Source organism: Myxocyprinus asiaticus, chromosome 46 (assembly GCF_019703515.2).
Source record: "Myxocyprinus asiaticus isolate MX2 ecotype Aquarium Trade chromosome 46, UBuf_Myxa_2, whole genome shotgun sequence".
In the NCBI taxonomy this organism is placed as follows: domain Eukaryota; kingdom Metazoa; phylum Chordata; class Actinopteri; order Cypriniformes; family Catostomidae; genus Myxocyprinus; species Myxocyprinus asiaticus.
This window is the reverse complement of record NC_059389.1, coordinates 4,112,579-4,140,109: the sequence shown is the minus strand read 5'-3', so window position 1 is coordinate 4,140,109 and position 27,531 is coordinate 4,112,579. Positions and strand designations below refer to the sequence as shown.

The 27,531-nt window shown below is 35.5% G+C and overlaps 2 protein-coding genes across 6 annotated transcripts in view; one reads left to right on the top strand and one right to left on the bottom strand.

Moving 5' to 3' along the window:
- Positions 1-1,807: 1,807 nt before the first annotated feature.
- On the bottom strand, positions 1,808-12,092 carry LOC127436216 (transmembrane protein 80-like). Its single transcript, XM_051690240.1, has 6 exons — positions 12,012-12,092; positions 11,623-11,639; positions 9,014-9,107; positions 8,806-8,898; positions 8,529-8,730; positions 1,808-2,053 (listed from the first exon to the last, which is right to left on the bottom strand). The coding sequence occupies exons 1-6, from the start codon at positions 12,028-12,030 to the stop codon at positions 2,050-2,052; spliced, it is 429 nt and encodes a 142-aa protein (XP_051546200.1). The 5' UTR covers positions 12,031-12,092; the 3' UTR covers positions 1,808-2,049.
- A 3,631-nt stretch (positions 12,093-15,723) lies between these two features.
- LOC127436164 (myelin regulatory factor-like) overlaps positions 15,724-27,531 on the top strand; it is a 70,896-nt gene continuing 59,088 nt past the window's right edge. For all 5 annotated transcript variants that reach the window (XM_051690154.1, XM_051690157.1, XM_051690156.1 and 2 more), the window contains exon 1: positions 15,724-16,245. In XM_051690154.1, coding sequence (XP_051546114.1) covers positions 16,200-16,245 — 46 coding nt within the window. In that variant the 5' untranslated portion in view covers positions 15,724-16,199. The remainder of the gene's footprint in view (positions 16,246-27,531) is intronic.

Genomic DNA, 27,531 nt, shown 5'->3' with positions numbered 1-27,531 from the left:
AATTGTAAAAAAATAAAAAAATAAATAAATAAATAAATAAATAAAAAAATGTTTGCCAAACAGACCAGAGGATATTTCTCCAAAAAGTACGTAAAGTAATTTTTGTCCCTGTGTGCACTCGCAAACTAGTCTGGCTTTTTTATGGCAGATTTGAAGCAGTGGCTTCTTCCTTGCTGAGCAGCCTTTCAAGTTATGTCGATATAGGACTCATTTTACTGTGGATATAGATACTTGTCTACCTGTTTCCTCCAGCATCTTCACAAGGTCCTTTGCTGTTGTTCTGGGATTGATTTGCACTTTTCGCACCAGACTACGTTGATCTCTAGGAGACAGAATGCGTCTCCTTCCTGAGCGGTATGATGGCTGTGTGATCTCATGGTGTTTATACTTGCGTACTATTGTTTGTACAGACGAATGTGGTACCTTCAGGCATTTTGAAATTGCTCCCAAGGATGAGCCAGACTTGTGGAGGTCCACAACTTTTTTTCTGAGGTCTTGGCTGATTTCTTTTGATTTTCCATGATGTCAAGCAAAGAGGCACTGAGTTTGAAGGTAGGCCTTAAAACACATCCACAGGTACACCTCCAATTCAGGACACCTCCTATCAGAAGCTAATTGCCTAATTGCCTAAAGGCTTGACATCATTTTCTGGAATTTTCCAAGCTGCTTAAAGGCACAGTTAACTTAGTGTATGTAAACATCTGCCCCACTGGAATTGTGATATAGTCAATTAAAAGTGAAACTATCTGTCTATAAACAATTGTTGGAAAAATGACTCGTGTCATGCACAAAGTAGATGTCCAAAACGACTTGCTAAAATTATAGTTTTATGAAATCTATATGAAATCTGTGAAGTGGTTAAAAAAATCCGTTTTATTGACTTCAACATAAGTGTATGTAAACTTCTGACTTCAACTGTACTAACCTTCTGAAACTATAAAAAACAATTTTGTTTCACCATAATTTGAACAATATTTTATCCTAAAAGTGCATGTATTCTCTTGTTAAACATAACAATTTTTTACAGTTAATTATATGGTAAAATAATACTTTTTACATCTAAAAAAGTTGTTTTTATTAGTAATTTTTTTTTAGTAATTTACAATACTTTACTGTAAAATTACATGTATTGTCTTGTTAAATATAATATACTTTTTAACCATATCTGTTAAGGTAACTATCTGTTAACCAATTAATGTTTTTTACAGTAGCATTTTTACATTCTTTTTCCGTTAAAATACATTTTAATGAACCCTTTACAGTAGAACAACGGTAACACTTTACAATAATGTTCCATTCGTTAACATTAGTTAATGTAGCATGTAAGGTAGCATGAAAAAACAATGAACAATATTTTTTACAGCATTTATTAATCTTTGTCAATTGTTCATTGTTAGTTCATAGTGCATTAACTAATGTTACCAATACAAGTTTTAATTTTAAAAATGTATATGTTGAAATTAACATTAAGATTAATAAATGCTTAATAACTATTTTTTGTTAGTTCATGTTAACTAATGTTAACCAATGTAAACAAATGAAACCTTATTGTAAAGTGTTACCAAAACAACTGACTGCAAAACACAAATCAAATCTGATTACATTACATGATTAAAAAGACATCCCGTTGAGAATAAATGTAACAGCTACAATAAAGACATTCAAGACAGTATAATAGGCACTGATTTGAAGTGTTTACAAGCAGCCTGAAGAAAAGGGTCAACTAGATTTTCACCATTTCTGCAAACACCAAAAATAACAGGTTGTTACTGACAGAAACTGATTGACATTAATCACCTCCACTGACTCACTTAAAATAAGATCATTTATTTTAAAAAGCCCAAACACTGTATAACAATATACTCAAAGTTCAAGGGTTTACAGATAACGAAGTAGTACTTTGTTGCATAGCAACAACTCTCCGGCACCTCCTCATGACTTTACAGCATGAGTAAAGCATATCCCGTGGTGCATTGTAGGAAATGTAGTATATACTGCCATTAAATTGCAGCAGTTGCTGTGGAGGTGTGATGAGGAGACAAACACGGTCTAACTGGGGGAAAGAAAGTAAGACATAGTTAATACAAGAAACATTTACGGAGCACAAACATCACACCAAACAAACTCAACTTATAGTACAAGTTCAATGCAAAACATAATTAATTGCATGCATAATTCATTTAATGAGAAACTAGACTTAAAGCAAGTACAAGACCTCTGCATTTGACATTCACATTTTTGATCCCGACTGTAAATAAATGGGTGTTACTTCAGGCAGTTTTAGATTAGTACTTTGAACTCTAGAAATTAAATCTCGTCAAAACATTTTTCACACTCTCAATTTTTTTTTTTTTGGTCATCTAACAATGTCCATCAGTGTATGTACATGCATTACAGGAGATTTATGTCCTTTTTGTTATTATTTTGTGAAAGTCGTGAGAATTCGCACCACAGTGTCATTTCCAGCACATCTCAAATTCTGTATTGTGTTTATTAGAATTATGTGGTGGAAATAACGCAGACAGGAATCACAATTTTTAACTTTTTTAAAATAAAACGACCGACTTGTCTTTGTCTTGCTAAGGCTAATTTCATAGCTAACATTTTATGTATCCTAAATACACACAATTAAATAATATTTTCACACTTCTTGCATAATTTGGCTAAATTATCGCTTGTTTGGAAATGATCCCCAATAAAAAGTGATATTTACCTTTATTTTTCTTTGTTTTCTTCAAACATCACTTGTCTCATATTTCATCTCAAACATGCTCTTCACTGACATTTTTGTCCACTTTTGTCACTAACTTTAAAAAAACAATATATATATATATATATATATATATATATATATATATATATATATATATATATATAGGGCAAAATAGTTTTTGTTGTGGAAATGACGCCACAACTCTGAAATAGTTGCAATTTTTTAATCGTTTTTACATAATACATATTGAAACGGTTTCTGTTTATGTCACTCTTTGTTTAGATTATCTTAGTTTTAACTCTTTAAGCTCTGAGGGTTTTTAAAGATTTCCTGTTTCAGTGGCATACCCAAAATTAAATGCTTATAACTTGACAAAAAGAACAAGGAGGGTCAAGTGTTCAGTATCATTTTAAAGAAAACGTTTCAAATGTTTTAATGATATAGATCATTCTGAGACTCTAAGAAACTGCTGAAGAATCAAACAAAAAAATTAGCCAATAAGTTACTTTTTTTCTTATTTTTCTTATTTTACAATATATATCTCTGGGTGTAAAAAAAGGTGGCTCAGAAAAACTGCTTTTGTTTTGTTACCAATCATGTCAGCTGTATCTGAGAAAAATATTGTGTTGGTACGACAAAACAATCAAAAGTTATAGCATTACAAAAATAATTTATCATAGTGTCCAAAAGCCTCTCCAAACAAATAAAACATAATAACTGTACATAAGAACTAATTACACATTCAAACACAACAATGACTAAAGGTTTGCATAACATGGAGGCATGATATTAATAATAAGATTACACAGAATGAGTTTAATTCTGTGCCATTTGAGTCATCATTGAGTCTGTGTCATGTATTTGGCGCCATCTCCTGGCGGCCATATGTAACATTGTGCTTCGTGTGGATTATCTAATGATCTATGCATCTGATCTGTGTGTGGGCTCGTTTGAAATCACCTCCTCTTAGTGATGGTATATGATATTTTATGTTCCGTTTATTTTTCGTGAAGTTATAAGCGAATACACGGCATATAAGCAACACCAATATACAGTAACTGTCAAAGACATATACTTAGCTATTACTCGCTATATTTCCAAGTTTCCAGTGGCATATGACACATGGCTATTTGATGAGTTTTTACTGACTGCAGTAATATGTACAGTGCAATTATCAAAACAGAACAGTTCTGATTTGTCTGCAAATTTCAAAGTGCTTGTTCAGTTTCTGTCATAATGCCTAAAGGGTTAAATATTTTAATCAATGGATTTTCACAGTTTAATATTGAAAGTCTGGTTCTGGGGCAAGGCTAAAACAGTAAATTCTGCACATAAAAGACATGTGAAAAATAAATAAATTATGAAGGCCTGGTAAAAAGTTTCCAATTGTGTTTTAATGTGACCATATAACAAAAAGAAACAATTTGTTAGGCTAGTTTTCATACAAATCAAAAGTTGAACAACATATGACAACTTCATAACATCATACAGTATGTTCTCATATGTTGCATTTACTGAAAGTATCACCTTATCCATCTTAGATGTCTTTTCCCTAAAATTCTTTAAAAGAAATAAAAATTGACATTTGACAGTAAGAGTATAGAGCTTTAAAACTGAAGTGAATAGACAATTTGGTAATCTTGAGATCTCTGACTTTCGACCTCAAATTTTGATATATTTGCAAATCTGACCAGTTTGAGACATTGTTGAGATCTCTTCTGAAACTCTAGAGAAAACACATGTGAGATTACTGGGGTTTTCTTCTCTAAAGCTAATTAAAAGTCCCTATTTGTTCTTCATTTACTGTCTAGGCAAAACAACTAATATGAAAAGAGATATAATTTGTGTTTTTTCTTTCCTACAGGTGGGTGTGTTGCCTCAGTCTCTGTTTTCCTCTCCTTGCTCATTTCCATTTCATCTCCATCCATCTCCCTCTCCCTGTCTGACTTTTAAGAGCCAGTGAGCTAATATTGTCCGTCTCTTTTGTTACTTGTTTTTGCTCCATGAATGAAAATCGGCAAATTTTATATATATACATAAGTCTTCGTGTTTGAATTATTAAAGTGTGGTTCTTTCAGGAGGCTGATAACTGTATCTGCGGCCCGGTGTGGGTGGACAGATTTACTGCGTCTCCTGCTTTGTCCCCTCGCTCATTTAAGATTCTTTTGTCTTGAGTGTGATGACAGTCTGGGTGGTGGCTGTCGCTTCAAGCTGATAAGGAGACAAGCACTGGATGCAGATCTTAAAATCTTTGAGGTGGTTATATATGATTTATAGTGTACTTTCAAACTCAACTCTCATTCAGCTCCCACCATTCAGAGTAAAGATTAGAAAAGACGAGTAGTCAGTACAAATAAGAATTATGAACTGCAGTTTCTGGGTTTGAAAGAAAATATTTTTCCCACTAGCCCTGAGGAGCTTATGGTGTTTGACCATGCTGAAATATTGATGTGAATTTCAATGGAGATCAGTCTGTTGCCGTTGCTCAGCTATTGTTGTTCTGCCAGCTTGAATACAATGTGGCATCTTTCAAAAGATGTTCCTTTACCAAATGAGAGCACTTTAATCAAACTCAAGTTATTCAAACCCTCTAATAGACTCTTTGGGAGTTTCTTGAACTTCAGACTCTTTCATGTCCCAGGGTTTTTATTTTATTTTATTAAAACGAACATATTTCATCTTTATTCTTTTTGTTCTATGAAGATCGCATTAAAAGTGACTTGGAAACTTTTCACCAGGCCTTCATCATTTATTTTTGGTACTTTTCAAATGCCTTTTATGTACAAATTATATTGTTTTACCCTTGTCCCAGACCCAGACTTTGAAAATTCATTGTAAAAATACAGATTACTACATGTTTAAAACTATGATCATCAAAACAGAGTTAAATAAATCACTTCAATATTTACACCAAACAATTTTGCTCCTCATAACGTTTCCTTAAAAGTCTTTCCACTTTAAATGTAAAGCTCTATACTCTTACTGTATGTCAAAATTGTTCCATTTGTGACTATTTCTATTTCTTTTAAGGAATTTTAGAAGAAGACAAAAAACATCTTATACTGATAAGCTGATACTTAAATGAAACATATGATAGTATATGATGCTGTCATATGTTTTAGTTTAATTGGATTACTGTTTCTTCAACTTTGGGCACTTTTATGCCCCATAGGTTGATTTGTATGGAAACTAGGCTAACAGATTTTTTTTCTTTTTGTTATATGGTCACATTAAAACTCAATTGAAAACATTTATTTTTGCCATTTTTCACATGTCTTTTATGTACAGAATTGACTGTTTTAGCTTTGTCCCAGAACCAGACTTTCAATATTAAACTGTGAAAATCCATTATAAACATAAAATACAAATGATTACTCATCTAAACTAAGAAAGACATAAACATAAACCATTTCACTATTTATCATGTGAAAACGATTTTTCAAACATTTCGACTGTTCTACATTTGTGCCGTCATTTCCACCAAACCAAACAATTTTGCCCCTAATAAAGTTTTTTCAAAAGTTGGTGTACTCGTTAACCAAGTGGACAAAATTTCAAGTGATGTTTGAAGAAAACAAAGAAAAATCAAGGTGAATATCACTTTTATGGGCATCATTTCCAATCAAGCGATAATTTTGCCAAATTATGCAAAAAGTGTGAAAATATGATTTAATTGTGTTTGTTGAGGACACAAAATGTTAGCTATAAAATTAGCCTTAGCAAAACAAAGGAGATTTTATTTGAAAAAGAAATGTCATTTCCATCAGCATCATTTGCAGCACAGAATTCTATTAAACACAGTATAGAATTTGACCGTTGTGGGAATGTTCATGACGAAAATTACATAAATATCCTGTGACGCATGTACAGTACATACACTGATGAACATTGTTAGTCAACATATATATATATATATATATATATATATATATATATATATATATATATAAAGTGAAAGTGTGAAAAATTTGTTAACAAGTCTTTACTTTCTAGAATTTCGCATTGCTAAAAGTGCCCGAAGTTGAAGAAACGTGCTTATTTAGACACTATATAAACCAATTTTAACTATAGAGATAAGAAATCTCTATAATATCTCTATTGTTTCTCCTAGACAATGATGAGAATAAGGCCTCCACATTAATTTCATAGCTCTATTCTCTTACTGTGTCAACAATCTGTCAACTTTTTGTTTTGTTTTATGTATTTTATTTTCGGAGTGACTATTTGTACTAGTTGTAAATAATAGCATCTGCCAAACAGTGCTACTATTTGCACTCCAATAGTCTTGTGGAAACACTGAAATTATAGACAAACTCCATCAACTGTTTTTGTGGCATGGGTTGTTAAGACAGCGTGACTTTTTCATGCAGACGACCCCAGTTCGATTCTGGCTTTTGTTCTACTTTTTTCCATCCTGTTTTCGGTCTCCACATAGAGGTAGACCGATATATCGGTTTTATCGGTTAACCGGTGCCGATAGTTACTTTTTAGAACTATCCTTATCTGCACAAATCTATGCTGATAGTTGCTGGTGGTTTTATCATCATTTTGTCATTTCAAAATAAGAGTACCCAGTGTGTTTCGGGCTTGTTTATATTTTTGTTTTTTGGGGAGGGGGGGGGATTTTTCCCCTTTTTCTCCCAATTTTGAATGCCCAATTCCCAATGCGCTCTAAGTCCTCGTGGTCGCATAGTGATTTGCCTCAGTCCAGGTGGCGGAGGACGAATCCCAGTTGCCTCTGCGTCTGAGACAGTCAACCCGTGCATCTTATCACGTGGCTTGTTGAGCACGTTGCCACGGAGACATAGCGCGTGTGGAGGCTTCATGCCATCCACCGTGGCAACCACGCTCAATTCACCATGTGCCCCACCGAGAACAAACCACATTATAGTGACCACAAGGAGGTTACCCCGTGTGACTCTACCCTCCCTAGCAACCGGGCCAATTTGGTTGCTTAGGAGACCTGGCTGGAGTCACTCAGCACGCCCTGGGATTCGAACTAGCGAACTAGCGAACTCCAGGGGTGGTAGCCAGCGTATTTTACCACTGAGCTACCCAGGCCCCCCCGGGCTTGTTTATACTTAAAAGTCTTGCGTTGTGCACCAAATCTTCATTTTTTCTGGTTGTTATTGGGAACTGCATCTGGGATTTTATTTATTTTGGACTCTTTGTCTTTGCCCGCAATAGTGAAAAAAGAATAAAAAAATGTTTTTTTTTGACATTCTATAAATTGATTTTAAAAACTATCGGCCGATTAATCTATTAACCTTAGTTATCAGTATCGGCAAAATCTACTATCGGTCGACCTCTAGTCTCCACTATTAATATTTCCTTTAATACTACTTATAAAATGAATATAAAGATTGATTTGATCACAGTGAAGGTTGGGGAGTTTATATTGATTTTTAACCAGTAAATTTAACCATGATTTTATTATTGTAATATTTAGTAACCATGATTTTTGGTGGAAGTCATAGTTTTAAATGCAATTAACCATGGTGTTACTACAATAATATGGCATTAATATAGTAACCATGTATAATTTTGTGGTTTACTATGATTTTACTACAAAATACCATGGTGCTAATATGGTTACTGTAGTTAAACCATGGTTAATCTTTGTAAGGAAAAGTTAGAGTTAGGTTAAGGTAAGGTTAGGGGTAGGGGTTGGTGTCTGTGGGACTCTAAATAAACACAATAAACACACTGCAGTAACGCCCCTATACCATATGAAAGGGCAACTTCTGAGCAAAACAGACAGTGAATTTGTGCAAGGCGTTCAGGAGTCTAAAACTACAAGCATGTGTATTCGAACCTGGTGAAGCGTGCAAAAGCCCCGAGACCCATGATTCCTGTAAGACCATACAAGCAGAGCAAGATGGCGCCGATGATGACATCGGCTCGCAGAACGTACGACTGCCAAATTACGAAATAGAGTGCCAACAGCACTGTGGCCACCATGGCGATCAGATTGGAACCCGTGTAGATCTCGCTTTCCTGTAGGTTCCCCCTGACCCCTGAGAAAGAGACATCAACATGAGGCCAAAGTGAATGTAAAAGTATTACTAAAACTATAACTTTGTCCGACTCACCCCAGTACACCCTCATGACCTCGAATCCAGCCATGAGAAACAGCAGACAGACGTCTAGAGTGAGTTGGCCATCGGGGTAACTTAGCACATGACCTACCACGCAAACAATGTAAAAAACACATTTCATTATGTGATATACATTTTATGTGAAATAAGTGATTCTTGCTTTAACCAGAACCAGTAACAACAAAGTTAAACAAGTACTCACTCTTGTAGATGATCATGGAGAGAGTTGACAGGAAGTAAAACACACTGTAAGCTCCAGACAGATACAGCAGGATTTGCAGCAGTATGGATGAAAGCTGGTGTCAATTAAGGCTTAAAACATGTGCAGCAACTCATAATGTAACAACTGCACATAATGTAATAAGTTAAATGTAATAAAGGTTCATTATGTTATACTTTTCTAAAATCGTAACAAAATTCTGAGCGCATAATGTAATAATGGCATAATATAATTTATTTATTTTATAGGAAATGTATTACATTATGAACTCACTGTAGCAACTCATAGTGTAATAACAGTACACAATGTATAAGTGAAACATAATGTTTATAATATAATCAAAACTTATTTATATATATACAGTGTACAGCTAAATTGCATAGGTTATTACATTAAAAGAAATATATGCTATTAGGCTACTTTGTGAACTAAAAAAAGTTTCATAAATATGATTTAATAATTTTGTAAATGTGACCTGCTCCATCATTTTGAATTGCTTTGACCCTTAGAAACACATTTTGAGCTTTATGCACTGAATTTAAAAAGAAATTCTCATCTTTCTGATTATATAATTATTAGTTTCTAATCATTGTCTAGATATGATCATTTAAATAGTGACTGTCATAAAAACTTGTCTTTGAGGAAAATGACTCTAAAGACTCAAAGCAATTTTTTTGACATTTGACAGAATTAGATTTATTTAAACATAGGTTACATTAAACAATTTATTGACATCAATCACAGGTAAGTAAAAAAATATAATGCATATATATACACATACATACATATATTATTCTGCATATATAATTTTAGCACTATTCTCCTCTATGGAGCTCTTTTTTCTAGCTAACTAACGAGCTAAGGACATTATAGGCCTAACATTCCTGAGGTTAATGTGACAGGTTGTTCACAAGCTGTTTTGTTGACGTTTTCCCACGGTAGAAATACAGATTGGGCGATTATACTAGAGACAAAGTTTTATCTTCCAACATGCCCTCCGATGTTCATTCATGTTATATTTCGTGTTATAACTTGTATTAAAATGCAGAAAATGATCAGTTCACTTGCGCTCCATGCTGCCATTTGATCTGCTATAAGAAGTTGTGCTACTCTCTAACATATTTTGTAAATTTGTGCTGAAATCGAATAGAATAAAAACAATATACAGTACATTGACTGATCATTAACACGCTAGCTGAACATTGTATAGTGAGGCATAATGTACTGATTACTTTTGTTTTTGTTTTACAAAGTAGGCTATACTTTGTACACATTATTATTATCTCACACTATTCGTCATTTATCAGTATGTATAGCTTTAGTTGTCAAATTTAAAATCATTTTATATCCCCTTGTCACTGAAGACTACAAGTGTCTTTGGCTCATGTATAAATACAAACAAATATAAAACATATTATCATTATTATAATTAGTAGTGGTATATTGTATGTTAGTATATACACTCACTGAGCACTTTATTAGAAACACTATGCTCCTAATAAAGTTCCTGACATGCTCTTCTGCCGTTGTAGCTCATCTGCCTCAAGGTTCGATGTGTTGTGCATTCTGAGATGCTATTCTGCTCACTGCAGTTGTACAGAGTGGTTATCTGAGTTACTGTAGATTTTCTGTCAGTTCGAACCAGTCTGGCCATTCTCCGTTGACCTCTCTCATCTACAAGGCGTTTCCATCCACAGAACTGCCACTCACTGGATGTTTTTTTTTGTTTTTGGCACCATTCTGAGTAAATTCTAGAGACTGTTGTGTGTGAAAATCCCAGAAGATCAGCAGTTAAAGAAATACTCAAACCAGCCCATCTGGCACCAACAATCATGCCACGGTCCAAATCACTGAGATCACATTTTTTTCCCCATTCTGATGGTTGATGTGAACATTAACTGAAGCTCCTGACCCGTATCTACATGATTTTATGCACTACACTGCTGCCACACGATTGGCTGATTAGATAATCGCATGAATAAGTAGGTGTACAGGTGTTCCTAATAAAGTGCTCAATGAGTGTATATTAGTAGTAATGTACCATAGTAAAAATAATAATAATAATAATAATAATAATAATAATAATAATAAATGCATGAATATTTAAATCCAGTGCCTAGAAAGTGACTAGATTTAGAAAAAAATTAAAAATTGGACTATTGTAATAAAATACCAATGTTTTTTTATGCCTTAAAAATGTACACTATTGTTTTGAAACATTTTACAATATGACAATATTGTAATTTGTTTTTTTTTTACTAAAATGTTTTGGTGAGTTTATATTGTAATACATTTCGCATATTGTAATAACCAATTACATTACATTTAGCAAAAAAAAAAATAAATAAAAATACGTATTATATTATGGGCTCTTACATAATGTAATAATTATTACGTTTTGAGAAAATGATTACATTATGAACATTTATTACACTATGTGCAGCTAATACATTACGTTATAAGTGGCTACAAACGTGCAAATAAAAGACATTTATTAATACAGTGCTATGGTGATTCAATAGTGTTTACAGTAACATTTAAGTACTATTATAGTTCAAGGGCTATGAACATTCACTTTAGGCAAAGGATACAATATTTGTGTTTTTTCCTATAAAGAAAAAAATAATTATTTTCGACCATCCGAAATGTGCATCCAACTTGTACAAATCTAAACATGATAATGTGCCATGCACAATTCACTGTGGGTATTTTACGTTTTTTTAATTATTTTTTTACAAAATAGCTTGAAGTGCATGAAATAGCGCTTATTTCTTACACTTTCACACACTTAAAACCCGTAAACATCCCTGCTTTACAAGCAACAGCGATCAAGAAACAGACAAATAACGCCCTTAACCCACACAAACGCTAACGAAATATTTAAAGCATTGTAGAAATCTCACTGAAACATAAAAGGTTATAGTAAAATATCTGTAAAAATGCATTTGTTCAGTGTATCTATGGCAACGATGCTGGTTACCTGCTTGTCCAATCGCCATGTTGATTCTCTCACTCTTCGTTGGTCCGGCGAGTCTTCATCTGCTCATCGGTCTCTAGCGCCCTCTGCTGAACATGAGTGATATCCACTGATCTCTATATACTGTATACTATTCTATATTATTGATCAGTAGTGATATCACATCAGAACATGAGTACAGAACAGAGTTCTCCCTCGTGAGCTGAACTCGCACCACTCTTGATATACTACTTGATAACTGAAGCACTATACGCATATTATACATAAAATAAAAATACACCTTAGCTTACTGTATTCAGTGTGAAGGCTCAGCCTGTTTCTGAGAGAGTTGATCTTATTCACAGCAGCGCCATCTTTTATTTTTGCCGAGTCTGTGAGGGATAGACATATAGTCTCTTCAAGGGGTTGTACATTTGTTTAAGGTGTTTTTGGACTGTTCTGATGACGAAACATTGAAAAATAGATTTCCAAGAAATTTTACTTGACAAAAAAAAAAAAAATAAAGACATCATGAGTTGTGGAAAATTGCATGTGATCTATGAGCATTTTGATAGCTTTATACAGTGCATGATCATTTAAGAAACGGTAGCCTAAGTGTAACAGGAGACAGCTGGTAGGTAGCTGTGCAGTGCCTCAAGAGGCGCACTAACGACTAATGCTAGAGTCTGTAGCCTTTAGCCTCCTCGTTAGCGTGCCCGCCTCCCATGCCAGAGACACCTGTTCAAATCCCGCTCAGAGCAGGTCAAGCATGACCGGTTACAGTGGTGCCGTGACCCGGATGGGAGTGAGGTTTAGGGGTGTGAGTGTAAAGGGAGGCTGCTGGTAAGTAGCTGTGCAGTGTGTAAACCTCACTCCCCTGGCCTCAAGAGGCGCACTATTGACTGATGCTAGAGTCTGTAGCTTTTAGCCTCCTCGTTAGCGTGCCCACCTCCCATGCCAGAGATCCCAGTTCGAATCCCGCTCGGAGCAGGTCAAGCATGACCGGTTACAGTGGTGCCGTGACCCGGATGGGAATGAGGTTTACGGGAGTGAGTGTAACAGAAGCCAGCTGGTAGGTAGTTGTGCAGTATGTAAACCTCACTCCCCTGGCCTCAAGAGGCGCACTATTGACTGATATTAGAGGCTGTAGCTTTTAGCCTCCTCGTTAGCGCATCTGCCTCCCATGCCAGAGACTCCGGTTCGAATCCCGCTCGGAGCAGGTCGAGCAAGACTGGTTATAAAGGTCTATCCCTCAAAGCCTCATTTTCATTCCCGTCAAAAATCTTCCCGTCGAAGATGGCGCTATGTGAATAAGATCTATATCTGGCCAATGCGTGGTTCAATAAGTTTAAGTTTATTGATTTATTTACAGCGTAAATAAATAAAGTACAGTGTAGACAAAAGAGCAGTAGGCTACATTAAGATTGAACAAACAATAAAACAATAATACCCACGATTCGTAAATCATCCCGGAGACTATTTAGCAGAGATGGACCACTTCTATTTAAATGAATGGGTGAAATTGGAATGCCCAACCAAGAAGCTCTCACGTCCAATGGTCAACGGATGTAGAAAGGAAGTTCAACCTGATAGGTAAAAGAGCCAATCACCTTTTGGATAGACATTACCTGTCAATCAACGCATGCGCATTAGCTATACAAGCCGGGAAAATTGCATATTTTAGCATAATATGAGGTAAAGAAGCACAATTTATGATTCCAGTATTATAAGATTTTATTGTTGATTTTGATCATAATCTTGACCGACTGTTTTTTAGATTTCGGTGTCCCCCCATTCAAGTAAATAGGAGCTCCACCAGCCTGACTGGAAATAGCCTCCCAAGAGCGTTCCAAAGATGGCAGACAGTGGACTCAGCCAAATGCACTGGCACAGGGCCTAAATATATACTGTAAGCCACACTGGCACTCATTAGCTTTACTGAATCACTTTGTTTTAATGACTCGTCAACAATAAATATATACAACCGTGGTTAAACATGCTCTAACTTCACATGCACACACATTCATTGTTGTGGGCTAACAGCACCGAATCACATGTGTGCAGCCACACATATATTTGGCTGCGCTCACATTTCAATGAAGTGCATTAACACAGCCAGATGTTTCTTTGTCCCCGCAGTTTCAATCTCTCTTTTTCTCGCCTGCGTCGTCCCAAACAATCTACGCAGTGTGTCATGGGAAGAACGGTCATGTTGTTCAGGTCAAACAGAGGAAAAAGGAGAGCTAGAGAAAGAGAGAGAGACAGATAGATGCTCCAGCTGTGAGTAAAAACAACAAAACTGCATTTGATTGGGAGGGGGGTGAGATGACACAGGGTCATTGTTTGTAAAGAGGTTGCGGATAAAGAGACCAGAGAAACAGATCACTCAGCTCATGCAGTGATAAATGATGGCGTTACACCTCATTCATTTACAATCCCTCAACCAATAACACTCTTTACAATATGACTGGTAAGATGCCACACTGTTTAAAAACTGCCAAACCAGGAATTTATGTAAGATAAAAACATACAAATATATACAGTAGGCTATTTACATGTACTCCAAGGTAGCCTACTTCACAGAAAACCATTATATTTTTGTGGAAGTGTGCAAAACCCATGGTATTACCATAGTATGTTTTTTTTTGTAAGTGAAGCACTACATAAAAAAATAATGTAACTTATGTTATCTCTTATGCTAAGGTCAAAACAATCATTAAATTAGTGAGAAAAAAGTTAATCGTGTGACTGTATCTAATGGAATATTCCGGTTTCAATACAAGTTAAGCTCAATCGACAGAATTTGTGGCATAATATTGATTACCACAAAAATAAATTTGGATTCATCCGTCCTTTTCTTTAAAAAATTAAATAAAAAATTGAGGTTACAGTGATGCACTTACAATGGAAGTCAATGGGGCCAAATTCTGGAGGGTTTAAAGGCAGACACGTGAAGTTTATAATTTTATAAAAGCACTTACATTAAATCTTTGGTTAAAACTTGTGTATTATTTGAGCTGTAACGCTGTTTAAAAAGTCGTTTTTGCGCGATTACTTGGAGTAAAACAGGATATAACTTTACACAGAAAAGATTATTAATAAGTGATATAATAATATTGATTAATAATTAATAATAAGCGATTTTATCACACTAAAATTATGTTAACACATATTGTTTACGTCTTGTGGCTATACTTTTGAAACTGTTTGCGCATTGGCCCCATTGTTGACTTCCATTATAAGTGCCTCACTGTAACCCATATTCTCTCTCTCTCTCTCTCTCTCTCTCTCTCTCTCTTTCAAGTCAAAATGATTTTTTGTTGTAATCAGCATTATGCAACAAATGCTCTCGATTGAGCTTAACTTGTATTGAACTGGAAATATTCCTTTAGGGTTAGGGTTAGGGGTTATATATTATATAATAATAATAATAATAATAAATAATAATAATAATAAGTCAAATAATGACAGCATGTACAAATCTATAATTGTTAAACTAAGTAATTAAGTAACTGCGCATGGAAATGTTAAAGTTATGCAAATTATTAAAATAATTTGCATAACTTTAATTTAACATTTCCATGCGCAGTTACTTTTAATTTTTGGTCTACAGAAATTATCACGGACATAATAAACTGTATTTTGAGGGTATTTGTTTTTCCTCTTGGGCATCTCGTTCCGCGTGCCCTGCTTCACTCTCGGAGCGCGCACACAGCGCAAGTGAGGGCGGGAGCGCGCAGAGAGGGATGCTGAGCGCGCTTGACGGCAAAGTGGATCGAACGGAGCAAAAACCCTCACAGGACTTTCTTTAACGATTAAATTATTCACCAGCATCTGGTGACGCAGTCGAAATAATTTTGTCGTGACTTGTCGTGATAACAAATAAACGAACTTATCGGGGGAAACTGGAACATGCATCCGCCTGACATTCAAAGGTAAAAATCTCCTCAGGAAAAGTTGGGTGCGCGGAATTTAAGGTTTAACGCAAGCAAACGGTTAAATTTGCTGTAGAAAACAGTTATATGAATTGACCAAAGGATACTGATATTGAAAACGAGCTGGGATGCTCCGTGGTTTGTTTTAGTAAAGATAATTGTGCGTAAAGTTGTTAAACGGGGATGAGAGTTTGAAGAGCACGCGACTCCCGCCGCTCCCGCGCGCCGGAGGATCGATCCTTCATGTTCATGGAGTTTATAAGCGGGAGCCGCTAGAATGGACGTGATCGATGAAACGGAGGCCCTACAGAGATTCTTCGAAGGTAAAACTAAATTTAATGGATCTTCTATGGATGGGACAGTTCAAGAATATGGAGTTATACTTGTGCCACAATTCTGCGCGCACAAAATTATACTCCTACATGCAGAGTGAGTAGGAGGAGAAAGCAAAATGTAAGAATTCTGAGCAAATTCACATTCAAATAAACTTTATTCAAGCGCAAAATTGATTTTCGTTCACTCAAAATGAATTTATCTTTGCAAAAAGATACACTGCTTTACAAAAGAGTTCAAACATGAGCATAATAAATTTTTGGCCGCTCAAAATATCATCTTATGCATGCAGAATTTTTTTTTTTTTTTGCACTCAAAATATCATCTTGCACGTGCAAAATAACTTTTTGTGCACTCAATTTCATCTTGTGCATACAGACATTTTTTGTGCGCTCAAAATATCATCTTGTGCATGCAGAAATGTTTTTTGTGCGCTCAAAATATAATCTTGCACCTGCAGGAATTTTTTTGTGCGCTCAAAATATCATCTTACATGCGCAGAACATTTCTTTTTGGACACTAAATATTATATTGCGCGTGCAAAATAACTTTTTGTGCGCTCAATTTCATCTTGTGTGTCGAACATTTTTGCGCACTTAAAATATGATTTTGCGTGTGCAGAATTGTGGCACATATGTAACTCCATACATAACAGGTAGAATAGTTAAGGTAACGATTGCTCATGTTCACTTTTTACAGCACATAAAAAGTTAATTAATGTTAAGTTTATAAAGATTTTGTGAGAAGTAAGTTTAGATAGCTTTTTCCATACACCTGAATGGGAACTCAAGTCTTCACATTTACAAAGTTACAAAAAGGTTTGTCAGAGGTAGCCTAATAAAAAAACCTAAAGAGATGATTGTTTTAAGATTCTAAAATGTAACCAAATAATTCTAGATTAATCTGAACACAGTTGACCTGATTTCTTTTTAAATTAACAGTGTTAACCATGCTGTTAAAGCTCAACAATTGCTTCCAAGCCTCAGTTGTTTGCATTTCACCAGTTTCTGTTTACATGAAACCACCACATGTCCACTGATAACGTTTTTGTTTAAGGGCCTGTGGTTCAGACATCATTGGTAAGTGATTTAGGAAGGGTGGGGGGTGTTTGGGCAAGAGACATGAAAAGCTGAAGGTGATCCATCCCAGAGGCTGGACAGGCAGAACACGGTGAAAGTATTTGGTAAAATGTGTAAGGGCCAAAAGGTGGGGATGATGTACGGATGCAGGGAGCGAAGGATGGAATCCAGAAAGGAGGATGAGGAGGAGGGGTTTGAGGAGAAACACTGGGCAAGACAGTGGAATGTGATAAAATGATATTTCACCCCAAAAAATAACATTCTGTCATTATTTACTCACCCTCATATGATTTCTCGTGTTATTGTTTTATCAGTGGAGCACAAAAGGAGAAATTCTAAAGAATCTTCAAGCACTTTTCACTCTTTTTCCTGCAACGTTCATCTGTCAAGCTCCAAAAGGACAAAAAAACACCATAAAATCAACATAAACATTTAGTCCACAACTCGTATGGCTTCAGAAGACTGTAAATATATTGCACAAGTTTTATGTACTACTTTTAGCTGAGTAAATAATTACTATATATATATATTTCTCTAAAGGCCGATTTCTTGATTTGCATTTATAGTTTTGTGTTGGTGTCTGCGTTGTTTTGCGAGTACACCGCCAAAATGCTATTGTATTGAGAGAAAATCTCTTAAAGGATTAGTTCACCCCAAAATGAAAACTCAGTCATTGTTTACTCATCGCTGTGTTGTTATAACCCTACATGACTTTCTTCCTTTTTCTTAACACAAAGGGAGAAATTGTGAAAAATGTTGTGTTTAGTGATGTCATACAATGGCAGTTTATGGTGACCACCTCTTCAAGCTTCAAAAGAACACAAAAGTATAATTCAGAAGTCTAATAAATTATTCCATGAGACTCATGATTGTTATGAAAGTATACGATAAGATTTGGTGAGAAACAAACTGAAATCTAATGTATTATTTAGTGAAAATGTTCACTGACCGTTGATCTCCTGTGTTCATGAGTTCTCGGAAATCAAACAGAAAAATAGAGGAGGCTACAGGCAGCCACAGTAACACAGTGTCCAAACCTGATGGCAAACGACACAAGATAAAAGGTTTATTTTCTATAGAGATCAGAGTTTTTATCCTAACCAGCAGTGATGAGCGACAGCACGTGCTATCCATCGCTTGTTTTCTATTTTCGTCATCACGCAGATAACTCTGTCCACTGTGAACTGGCACTGGTCCAAACACTTAAAAATAAAAAAATAAAATAAAAATAAGGCTGGGCATAGAAATGCATCAATTCTTCGACTATAAACTCTTCAGACATGTTTAGTAAGTTCTGTTCTCTGTTTTGTGTGCAGCTGTGTTGTGTTCTGTTGTCACTATCGCTGTGGAGGACCCGTTTTTAGATAAACAAAATGAGTTTTCGCTTGAGCGCCCCAATGTTGCGAGGGCGCTGCATGAACTGTTGCTCTCGTGCCCTATCATGAATGCACACAGGAGATCAACGGTCAGTGAATATTTTCACTAAATAATACATTAGATTTCAGTTTGTTTCTCACCAAATCTTATCGTATACTTTCATAACAATCATGAGTCTCATGGAATAATTGATTAGACTTCTGAATTATACTTTTGTGTTCTTTTGAAGCTTGAAGAGGTGGTCACCATAAACTGCCATTGTATGACATCACTGAACACAACATTTTTCACAATTTCTCCCTTTGTGTAAAGAAAAAGAAAGAAAGTCATATAGTGTTACAACACAAGGGTGAGTAAACAATGACTTTTAATCTTTGGATGAAATATGACTTTAATTTCTGAAATAACTGTACCTTTCATAAATAAACAAAGGCAATGGAATGGTATTTGTGGATTCAACAGTATTTATTAAATTATTAAAGCATTAAAAACTAGTTCATCTGTGTAGTGTTTAGGTACATATTATTTATTACACATGTTGCCTGCAATGCAGAGAGACAATAAATCAGGCCTAGTCTGTATACATGCTTTTGAGTCGCTTAAATAATAACAAATACATTTTTTATTAAATAAATTGTGGCACACTTTGACGCTCAGTGCGAAAAAAATTAATCAAATTAATAAGTAAATGCTTGCTTGACCAACACACAATGGCTTTCATTTTAAAGCTTAGAATTACAATGCATTTAGGCAAAATAACCAACTCTTAACAGGTGCTTTATTAATCTGCTGACAAATTAAAAGTGTTCAGTTTTTATAACTTATGAAATATGATATTGATCTGTACACCATAATGTCAAAACATCATACAGATTGGAAAGTTCTCGTGTAGAATACGAAAAGAATTATTTCACTCACATACCAGATATAGATAGTGTAAAAGATCCGAAAAAGTACAACGTTTATAAGTTGTAAACAGATGTGTCTTTTGTCGCATTTTCGCTTGTTCATGAAATAAACAGAATATAAAAACGAAACAAGTCCAAATATAATGTGACATGACCACTGATCGGTGGATACATAGACCATAGCGTCGCGTAGCGTCACTCATTAAAGATGTTAAGGAAACAGTCATGTACCTTTGTCTTTTCGTCCAATTTTCATTTTTTTATTTTTTTTTTTTTGCTTTATATCAAACTTTGTAATGTTGTGATTCACCTCTGAGCTGGTTGGTTTGGTTCATGGCTTAGAACTTTGCTATGAAGAACCAAAAAATGTATAGAAAAAATACTTACTGAACCAAGATGGCTGAAAAGTTGGCGGGCACGTTGCAGAATTTTTTTATTTGTTTTCATTGGAAAGGCAGCATGCTTGGTTAACCCCACTATTTTACCTTTTCTTTTGTCCTATTAGAGTAGCTGACTAGTTGACCTCATTCTTAACAGTTAAAAGCCCAGTTTTGGGCAAGCTACTCAAAAAATGTGTCTAGATAAGCTACCAACTACTCAACAGAAAAATTTGTTGAGCTAAGCTAAAAGCTACACTTCAGAAAAAGTAGCAAGTTACACTACAAGCTACATGCCAAAAGTAGCTTGCTATATTTAATCTACTTAATTTTTGGGCACCTGGGTAGCTCAGCGAGTATTGACGCTGACTATCACCCCTAGAGTCGCAAGTTCGAATCCAGGGCGTGCTGAGTGACTCCAGCCAGGTCTTCTAAGCAACCAAATTGTCCTGGTTGCTAGGGAGGGTAGAGTCACATGGGGTAACCTCCTCGTGGTCACGATTAGTGGTTCTCGCTCTCAATGGGGCACATGGTGAGTTGTGCGTGGATCGCGGAGAGTAGCATGAGCCTCCACATGCTGTGAGTCTCCGTTGTGTCATGCACAATGAGCCACGTGATAAGATGCGCAGATTGACGGTCTCAGAAGCGGAGGCAACTGAGACTTGTCCTCCGCCACCCAGATTGAGGTGAGTAACCACGCCACCACGAGGACCTACTAAGAAGTGGGAATTGGGCATTCCAAATTGGGAGAAAAGGGGATAAAAAAAAAAAGCTACTTCATTTTTTTCAACCGCAGATGCACAGAGCATACTGTCATAAACAAAGCACCTAAAAGACGTATTCACATGACATTTATCAAAGCCATGGTACAGTATATTACGGTTTAGTGCAGTACAGTATACAAGTATACTGTAGGTGCAAAACGTATGTGCACATAAAAGAAACAAACATGTAAATTCATATTTAGACATGCTACCTATACAAACCCATGTGATCAACATGTAAAATTACCATTTTTACATTTTAGTTTTCATATTTATACTACTACCTCTACAAACCCATACCCATTTACATACAGTATACTATTCATCTTATCCTGTAATTCTGTGTCTAGCTGTTGTATTTCTGTATGCACTGGAAGCTTTTGATAAGAGGCCAAATTCCTTGTGTGTGTGTGTGTGTGTGTGTGTGTGTGAGCACATCTGGGCAATAACAATGTGATTTCTGATGGTATCAGATGATAATACCATGGTACTTTGATATACAACTATTTATACACCATTCTGTAGTTGCATGGTGCTTCAAGTACTTCAAAGAATACCATGTTACTACCATGGTAATTTGATATATGATTACCATATTCATATACTATTGTATTTACATGGTGCTTCAAGGTAATTAAAAAAATACCATGGTACTTCGCTATATTACCACATTAATATACCATATTATATATTGTAGTAGTTTTATATATATTTTTTTTCAATAAGATTGAATCGCGAACCGATTCAGACCGCTATTCTATCACGTGTGACCAATTCATTGTAAAGAACCGACTCAAATGAGAGATTTGTTTGTGATCGGACATCTTTAGTTCTGATTCAAAACTGGCATTAGTAAACACTGGGTACAAGGCATGATGTAGCGGTGTAGCTTTTGTCAACGCTATGCCGCTACCTTGTCAAAAATATAGCTACTGAAAAGCTGCTTGATTTAAAAACTAGCAAAGCTACCGTCTCGCTACTCAAAAATGTAGTTAAGCTAGTAGCGTCACTATTTGTAGCGAAGCTACTACCCATCACTGTAAAAGCCATGTGTTTATGCCAAGTTCTAAGCCGAACTCTTTATTTCAGAGGGATTTTCCAACTATAATTCGTGAGAGTGACACATCATTTGGACTGAAGCGTGTCTGTTCTCAGAGCAGGTGTAGTGGTTTGTTTATATGGCAGGTCCGCACTGTAAACACTGTTGACTTCATTGGGCTCTGAAGTTCACGGCCTTCAAGCAAAGCTCTTGACTTTAACGAGAATTTCAAATGTTTACATTCTTCTGTTGGGGAGTGAGACGGTCGGTGAGTCTCTGTTCCCGACCGAAACCTGGAGATGTTCTGATGCCTCTCTTAAAATAAACTTCACTCTTGAAATATTAATATGGTGAATTGACATTATTTAAGTGTGTTTGTGATATTAACTATGGCAGAATTGTGGCTTGCATAATAGTTCTTTTGTAAATATATTAAAAAGTCACAGTTTTATGCTTCTCCCAGAGAAGGGTAGGAACATGCTACATTTACTCCATTACATTTACTTGAGTAACTTTTTGGAAACAAAGTACTTTTTCTTTTTCCTTTTCTTTTTTATCCCCTTTTTTCCCAATGTTGGAATGCCCAATTTCCTCTACTTTAGTAGGTCCTCGTGGTGGCGCGGTTACCTCAATCTGGGTCGCAGAGGACAAGTCTCAGTTGCCTCTGCTTCTGAGACCATCAATCCGCGCATCTTATCACGTGGCTCGTTGTGCATGACACCACGGAGACTCACAGCATGTGGAGGCTCATGCTACTCTCTGCGATCCACGCACAACTTACCACGCGCCCCATTGAGAGTGAGAACCACTAATCGTGACCACGAGGAGGTTACCCCATGTGACTCTACCCTCCCTAGCAACCGGGCCAATTTTGTTGCTTAGGAGATCTGGCTAGAGTCACTTAGCATGCCCTGGATATGAACTTGCGACTCCAGGGGTGTTAGTCAGCATAAATACTCGCTAAGCGGAATTTTTTTTTTACTTTTATGAATATATTTAATTGTGGGTGCTTTTCACTCTTACTCTAGTACATTTCTGATGAATTTTTTTACTTTTACTTCGTTACAATGGGTGACATTCCTATTGTTACATTACTGGTTTTCATTTAATTTTAATTTTAAGTGTTAATAAATATGTAATTTATTGAGAGATAATTGAATGGGACTTTTATACTGACAGTATGTCTGCGTGTGAACAGCATTCCTGCGTTTGACAGATGCAGTGCGTTTTCTCACGGACAACAGAAAACAAGCTCTGAACTTAAATAAGCCTAACACGCTTTCAAACACAGATATAAGGTGTAGTTTACCCTTAGTGTACAGACACTAAAAATACTGTAACTACACTGAACTAAGATCCAATTAAAACTACAGCTACAGGACTTTTGAAATAGCGACAGTAGCCATTAATAAAGCATGATCTTGCTTTGTTTTATTCAGCATTATATATTATTGGGCCTGTGGGACATTGTTCACATTTTTCACCATAATAATTACTAGAAACTGGTTTCCAAACTTATCCTTAAAGCAATAGTTCAACCATAAATTTATGTTCTGTCATCATTTCCCCGTCCTCATGTTGTTCCAAACCCGTGTGACTTTGTGTATTTTGTGGAACCCAAAAGATGTTAGACAGAAAGTTAGGGACTGACAGCAGGGGCGGACTGAGACTAAAAAGTGGCCCTGGACTTTCTGGCCCAGAGCGGCCCACCAAACCAAACCCAGCCCATAACACACCGGCTCATTGATTTTATTTTCCGGCTCAATTTCATATTTTTGTGTTGAAAAAAATAAATTTCTGTTGACTGCTAGTTGTGACAACGGGCCCAACCAGTGCAAAAATTGTCATAAATTTAAAACATATAAAACCACTTTAAATGTGATGAATGGATTTTTTAGAGAAAGCACTAAAATAAGCACTTTATAGCTCAGACAAATAATATGTCCGAAAACTTTTTTCCCAACATACAGATGTTAGGTTAATATGTACATGAAAGTACAAGGGAAAGTGTGTATTTTAGGTGCTGTGACAAGTCAGCATTTCTTCAAAGATTTAAAGATATTAATCACCTTTCAACTTTTTTCTAGAAGTGCAAATAAACTATTGTCTTAGTTAATATGAGTTTGAGTATAATAATAATTATTATATATGTATATAGCTACACAAGATCATAAAATGTAGTTTAAAATAGTTAGATGAAGAAAGTGTCACACAGCAGGACACTGATGGCAATGCTTAAAAATTTATCTCAATTACTCACATAACTGTGTAAATGTTTATTTAAAAACAAAAAATCAATGAAAACAAATTTGGCCAGAATATGTACATATATAAATATAAACAAATATAAATATATGTAAAACAAATAATTAAAAAAAATAAATAAACATACCTCTTAAAGTGTAGATCTTTGAGTTTGTTGCGTCTTTATATCTGCAGTGTTTTAATTCCTTCCCCCGATTATTCTTGCGAAAAAGTGAAAAGCCCAATGCTTTTACAAGCACTGTTTCTGCTATCTTTTAAACAAAGTAAGCCTCAAAGTCTCAAATAGCCACAAAGTAATATTTTTCATGATTTATTTTCTGCATTTTTATCAGGCGTGAGCATTATTCAGCAACCCGCACTTCAGTTCCCAGTAATGCGTTGCGGTATGAACAAATTATGCAAATGACTATGTACTGCTCATAGCTTTACTGTTTGCCAATTTTATTTGTGCTGCTGTTATTGTATTTGTTGTAACTTGCAGTTATTTGTCATTTTGTGATTATTCAGAGCTCATCTTATACTTAATGTTATTTTTGGTTGTCACCATTATTGTGATTTGTATGTCAAATATTGAGGTCCATTCCAGGTACGGATTTAATGCGCTTAATGCGCTTAAATAGATATGAGCTATTATGAGTAAGTAATTTCATAATAAAAGCCATTACATTTTTCTTTAGAAAATAAAAGCCAATGTATTGGCTTACTTTGCTGAGTTTATTTAATTTTCACTTTGTTAAGGGGTCTGTGCATGTTGAAGCCCAGGACTGCCGCCTATATGGCCCGTAGGACAGGCCAGTACTTGCGCAGCAGTGTGCCGGCCCAAATTACCCACCGGGAAAACGCCCGGTGCTGCCGATGGCCAGTCCGCCCCTGACTGACAGTCTCAATCACCATTCCCTTTTAAAATATGGAGAAAGAAAGTCATATGGTTTGAAACAACATGAGGGTGTGTGATGAAAATTTCCACTAATAATAATAATATTAATAATAAGAATAAGAATGATAAATATTAGTAGTATTATTATTGTGTAATACATGTTAAATGTGTATTATGTAATGGAATATTGGGGCTTAAACGTCCATTATGTTATATGTGGAAGTAACTAGTTACTCGCTACTTCAGTATTCTTTTAATTGGAAACTTTCTTAATCTTACTCGAGTAATTTTTAACATGGCTACTTCTACTTCTACTTGAGTATTTCTTTTTTAAAAGTAATTGTACATTTACTTGAGTAAAAATTTTGGTTACTCTACCAACCTCTGCTCGCTCCTACATCAATAAACTTTTCAATACTTAGTGAAGACCTCAGCAAGCTTTTTGATGGGTCACATTTTCCATAAAAGACGAACAGATTCAGTGTGCCTACATTATATTTTTTTAGTGTGGTAATTTAAGGCCATGTCCACCCTAATACATTTTGATTTGAAAATGCATTAATTTCAATACCTTTACGTCTCATCCACACAAGAATTGCGTTTTCCTCCAACGAAAACGCTCTCCATTGCTGCATAATTTGGAAAACAATGCCATTAGGTAACTGGTTTTCAAACAAAAAATGTATTAATCCATGTCTACATGAATGCAATTTCATTTGAAAAAAAAAACCCCATAAATTTTGCTACGTTTACACCTCTTATCCACACTAGAACTATGTTTTCCTCCATCGAAAACGGGGTGTTCCAAAAAAGCTCTACATCTCTGCATACTTTGGAAAACAATGCCGTTAGGAAATTGGAAACTGGGTTTTTAAACAAAAACGGATTAGGCCACGCCCACACTAATAAGTTATTTTTTTTAATTGCATTAATTTCGCTATGTTTACAACTCCCATCCACACTAAAACTGCATTTTCTGCCACAGAAAATGGAGCATTTCTAAAACGCTTTCTATTACTGCATACTTTGGAAAACATTGACATTAGGAACCTGAAAAATGAGTTTTCAAGCATAAACGGACTAGGCCACATCCACATTAATACGTTTTCGCTCGAAAACGCATTAATTGTGCTACATTTATGCCTCTCATCCACACTAGAACCACGTTTTCCTTCAAGGAAAATGGAGCATTTTGAAAATGCTCTCCAATACCGCATACTTTGGAAAATGATGGCGTTAGGAAACTAAAAAGCTAAAGTTTTCAAACAAAAATTTGAAAGTTGACTACATCCACATTAATACGTTTTCATTTGGAAACACATGCATTTTTTAACACCTCCGATCCACACAAGAACTGCATTATCCTCAACCGAAAATGTTTAAAACCATCACAGCATACTTTGGAAAAACCATTATGTTAGGAGACTGAAGGCCATGTCTACAATAATGTGTTTTAATTTGAAAATGCATCAATTTGGTTACATTATGTGTCTTATCAACACTAAAAGCACGTTGAAGCTTTTTGAAAACGCTGTCCAATACCGCATACTTTGGAAGACAATAACATCAGAAAACCGAAAACAGTTTTCAAACGTATTATTGTGGATGTGGCCTCAGGCAAGCATGACATACTATTGCTTACACCTACAGTTAGGGGTCTTTACAAACTGCTAACCTTACATATTAAAGGAATATTCCGGGTTGAATACAAGTTAAGCTAAATCGACAGCATTTGTGGCATCATTTTGATTACCACAAAAATGTATTTCGACTCGTCCCTCCTTTTCTTTAAAAAAAGCAGAAATAGAGATCACAGCGAGGCACTTATACTCACTGTTTCAAAAGTATAGCCACAAAACATAAACAATATGTGTTAACGTGATTTTAGTGTGATAAAATAACTTACTAAACAATTCTGTGTGATACTGTTAAATATCCAATTTTACAACACCGGTGCCATGACGATGTAATTCAAACAACTTTACAGCTCAAATAATACATAGGTGCGTCCCAAACTGCACACTTCTGCACTATTCTACGCCATTTTGAAGTGTAAGTAGTGCGAGAACTACGTTTACACTGAAAATGTAGCAAAAAGAAGTGTACTTTATGTACCGTCAAAATGGAGTGTGCAGTGATGGACACTTCATGCATTCAGCACACGCGGCTTGCCGTACATAGCGAAAGGGGCGGAGTTACCTGGCTGCGTTGCTGGTCTGACAAAACAGTTGTAAATAATAAAGAATGTAGCAGCTAGCGAAACTTCAAGCTGTGTGAATATGTACATTGTTTAAGATACAAGTGCACTAAAGCTAGCGGCAACATATCACGTGCGTTTGAAACATCGCTTCCGTAAGCTGTTAAATGCAGAACGCTTCTGTGTTGTAAAAAACCGTTAAGTGTTCCATTTGGGACGATACTACACTTTGAAAATTCTTACACTACACTGTAAAAAAAATCCTGTTGTTTTTACCAAAAAAAAAAAAAAAAAAAGCTGTGGTTGCCAGAATAATTATGTAAAAAATATAGTCAAAATGTAAACAACTTTACAAAACAAACTGTACATTTTACAATTTAAATCTGTTGTAGT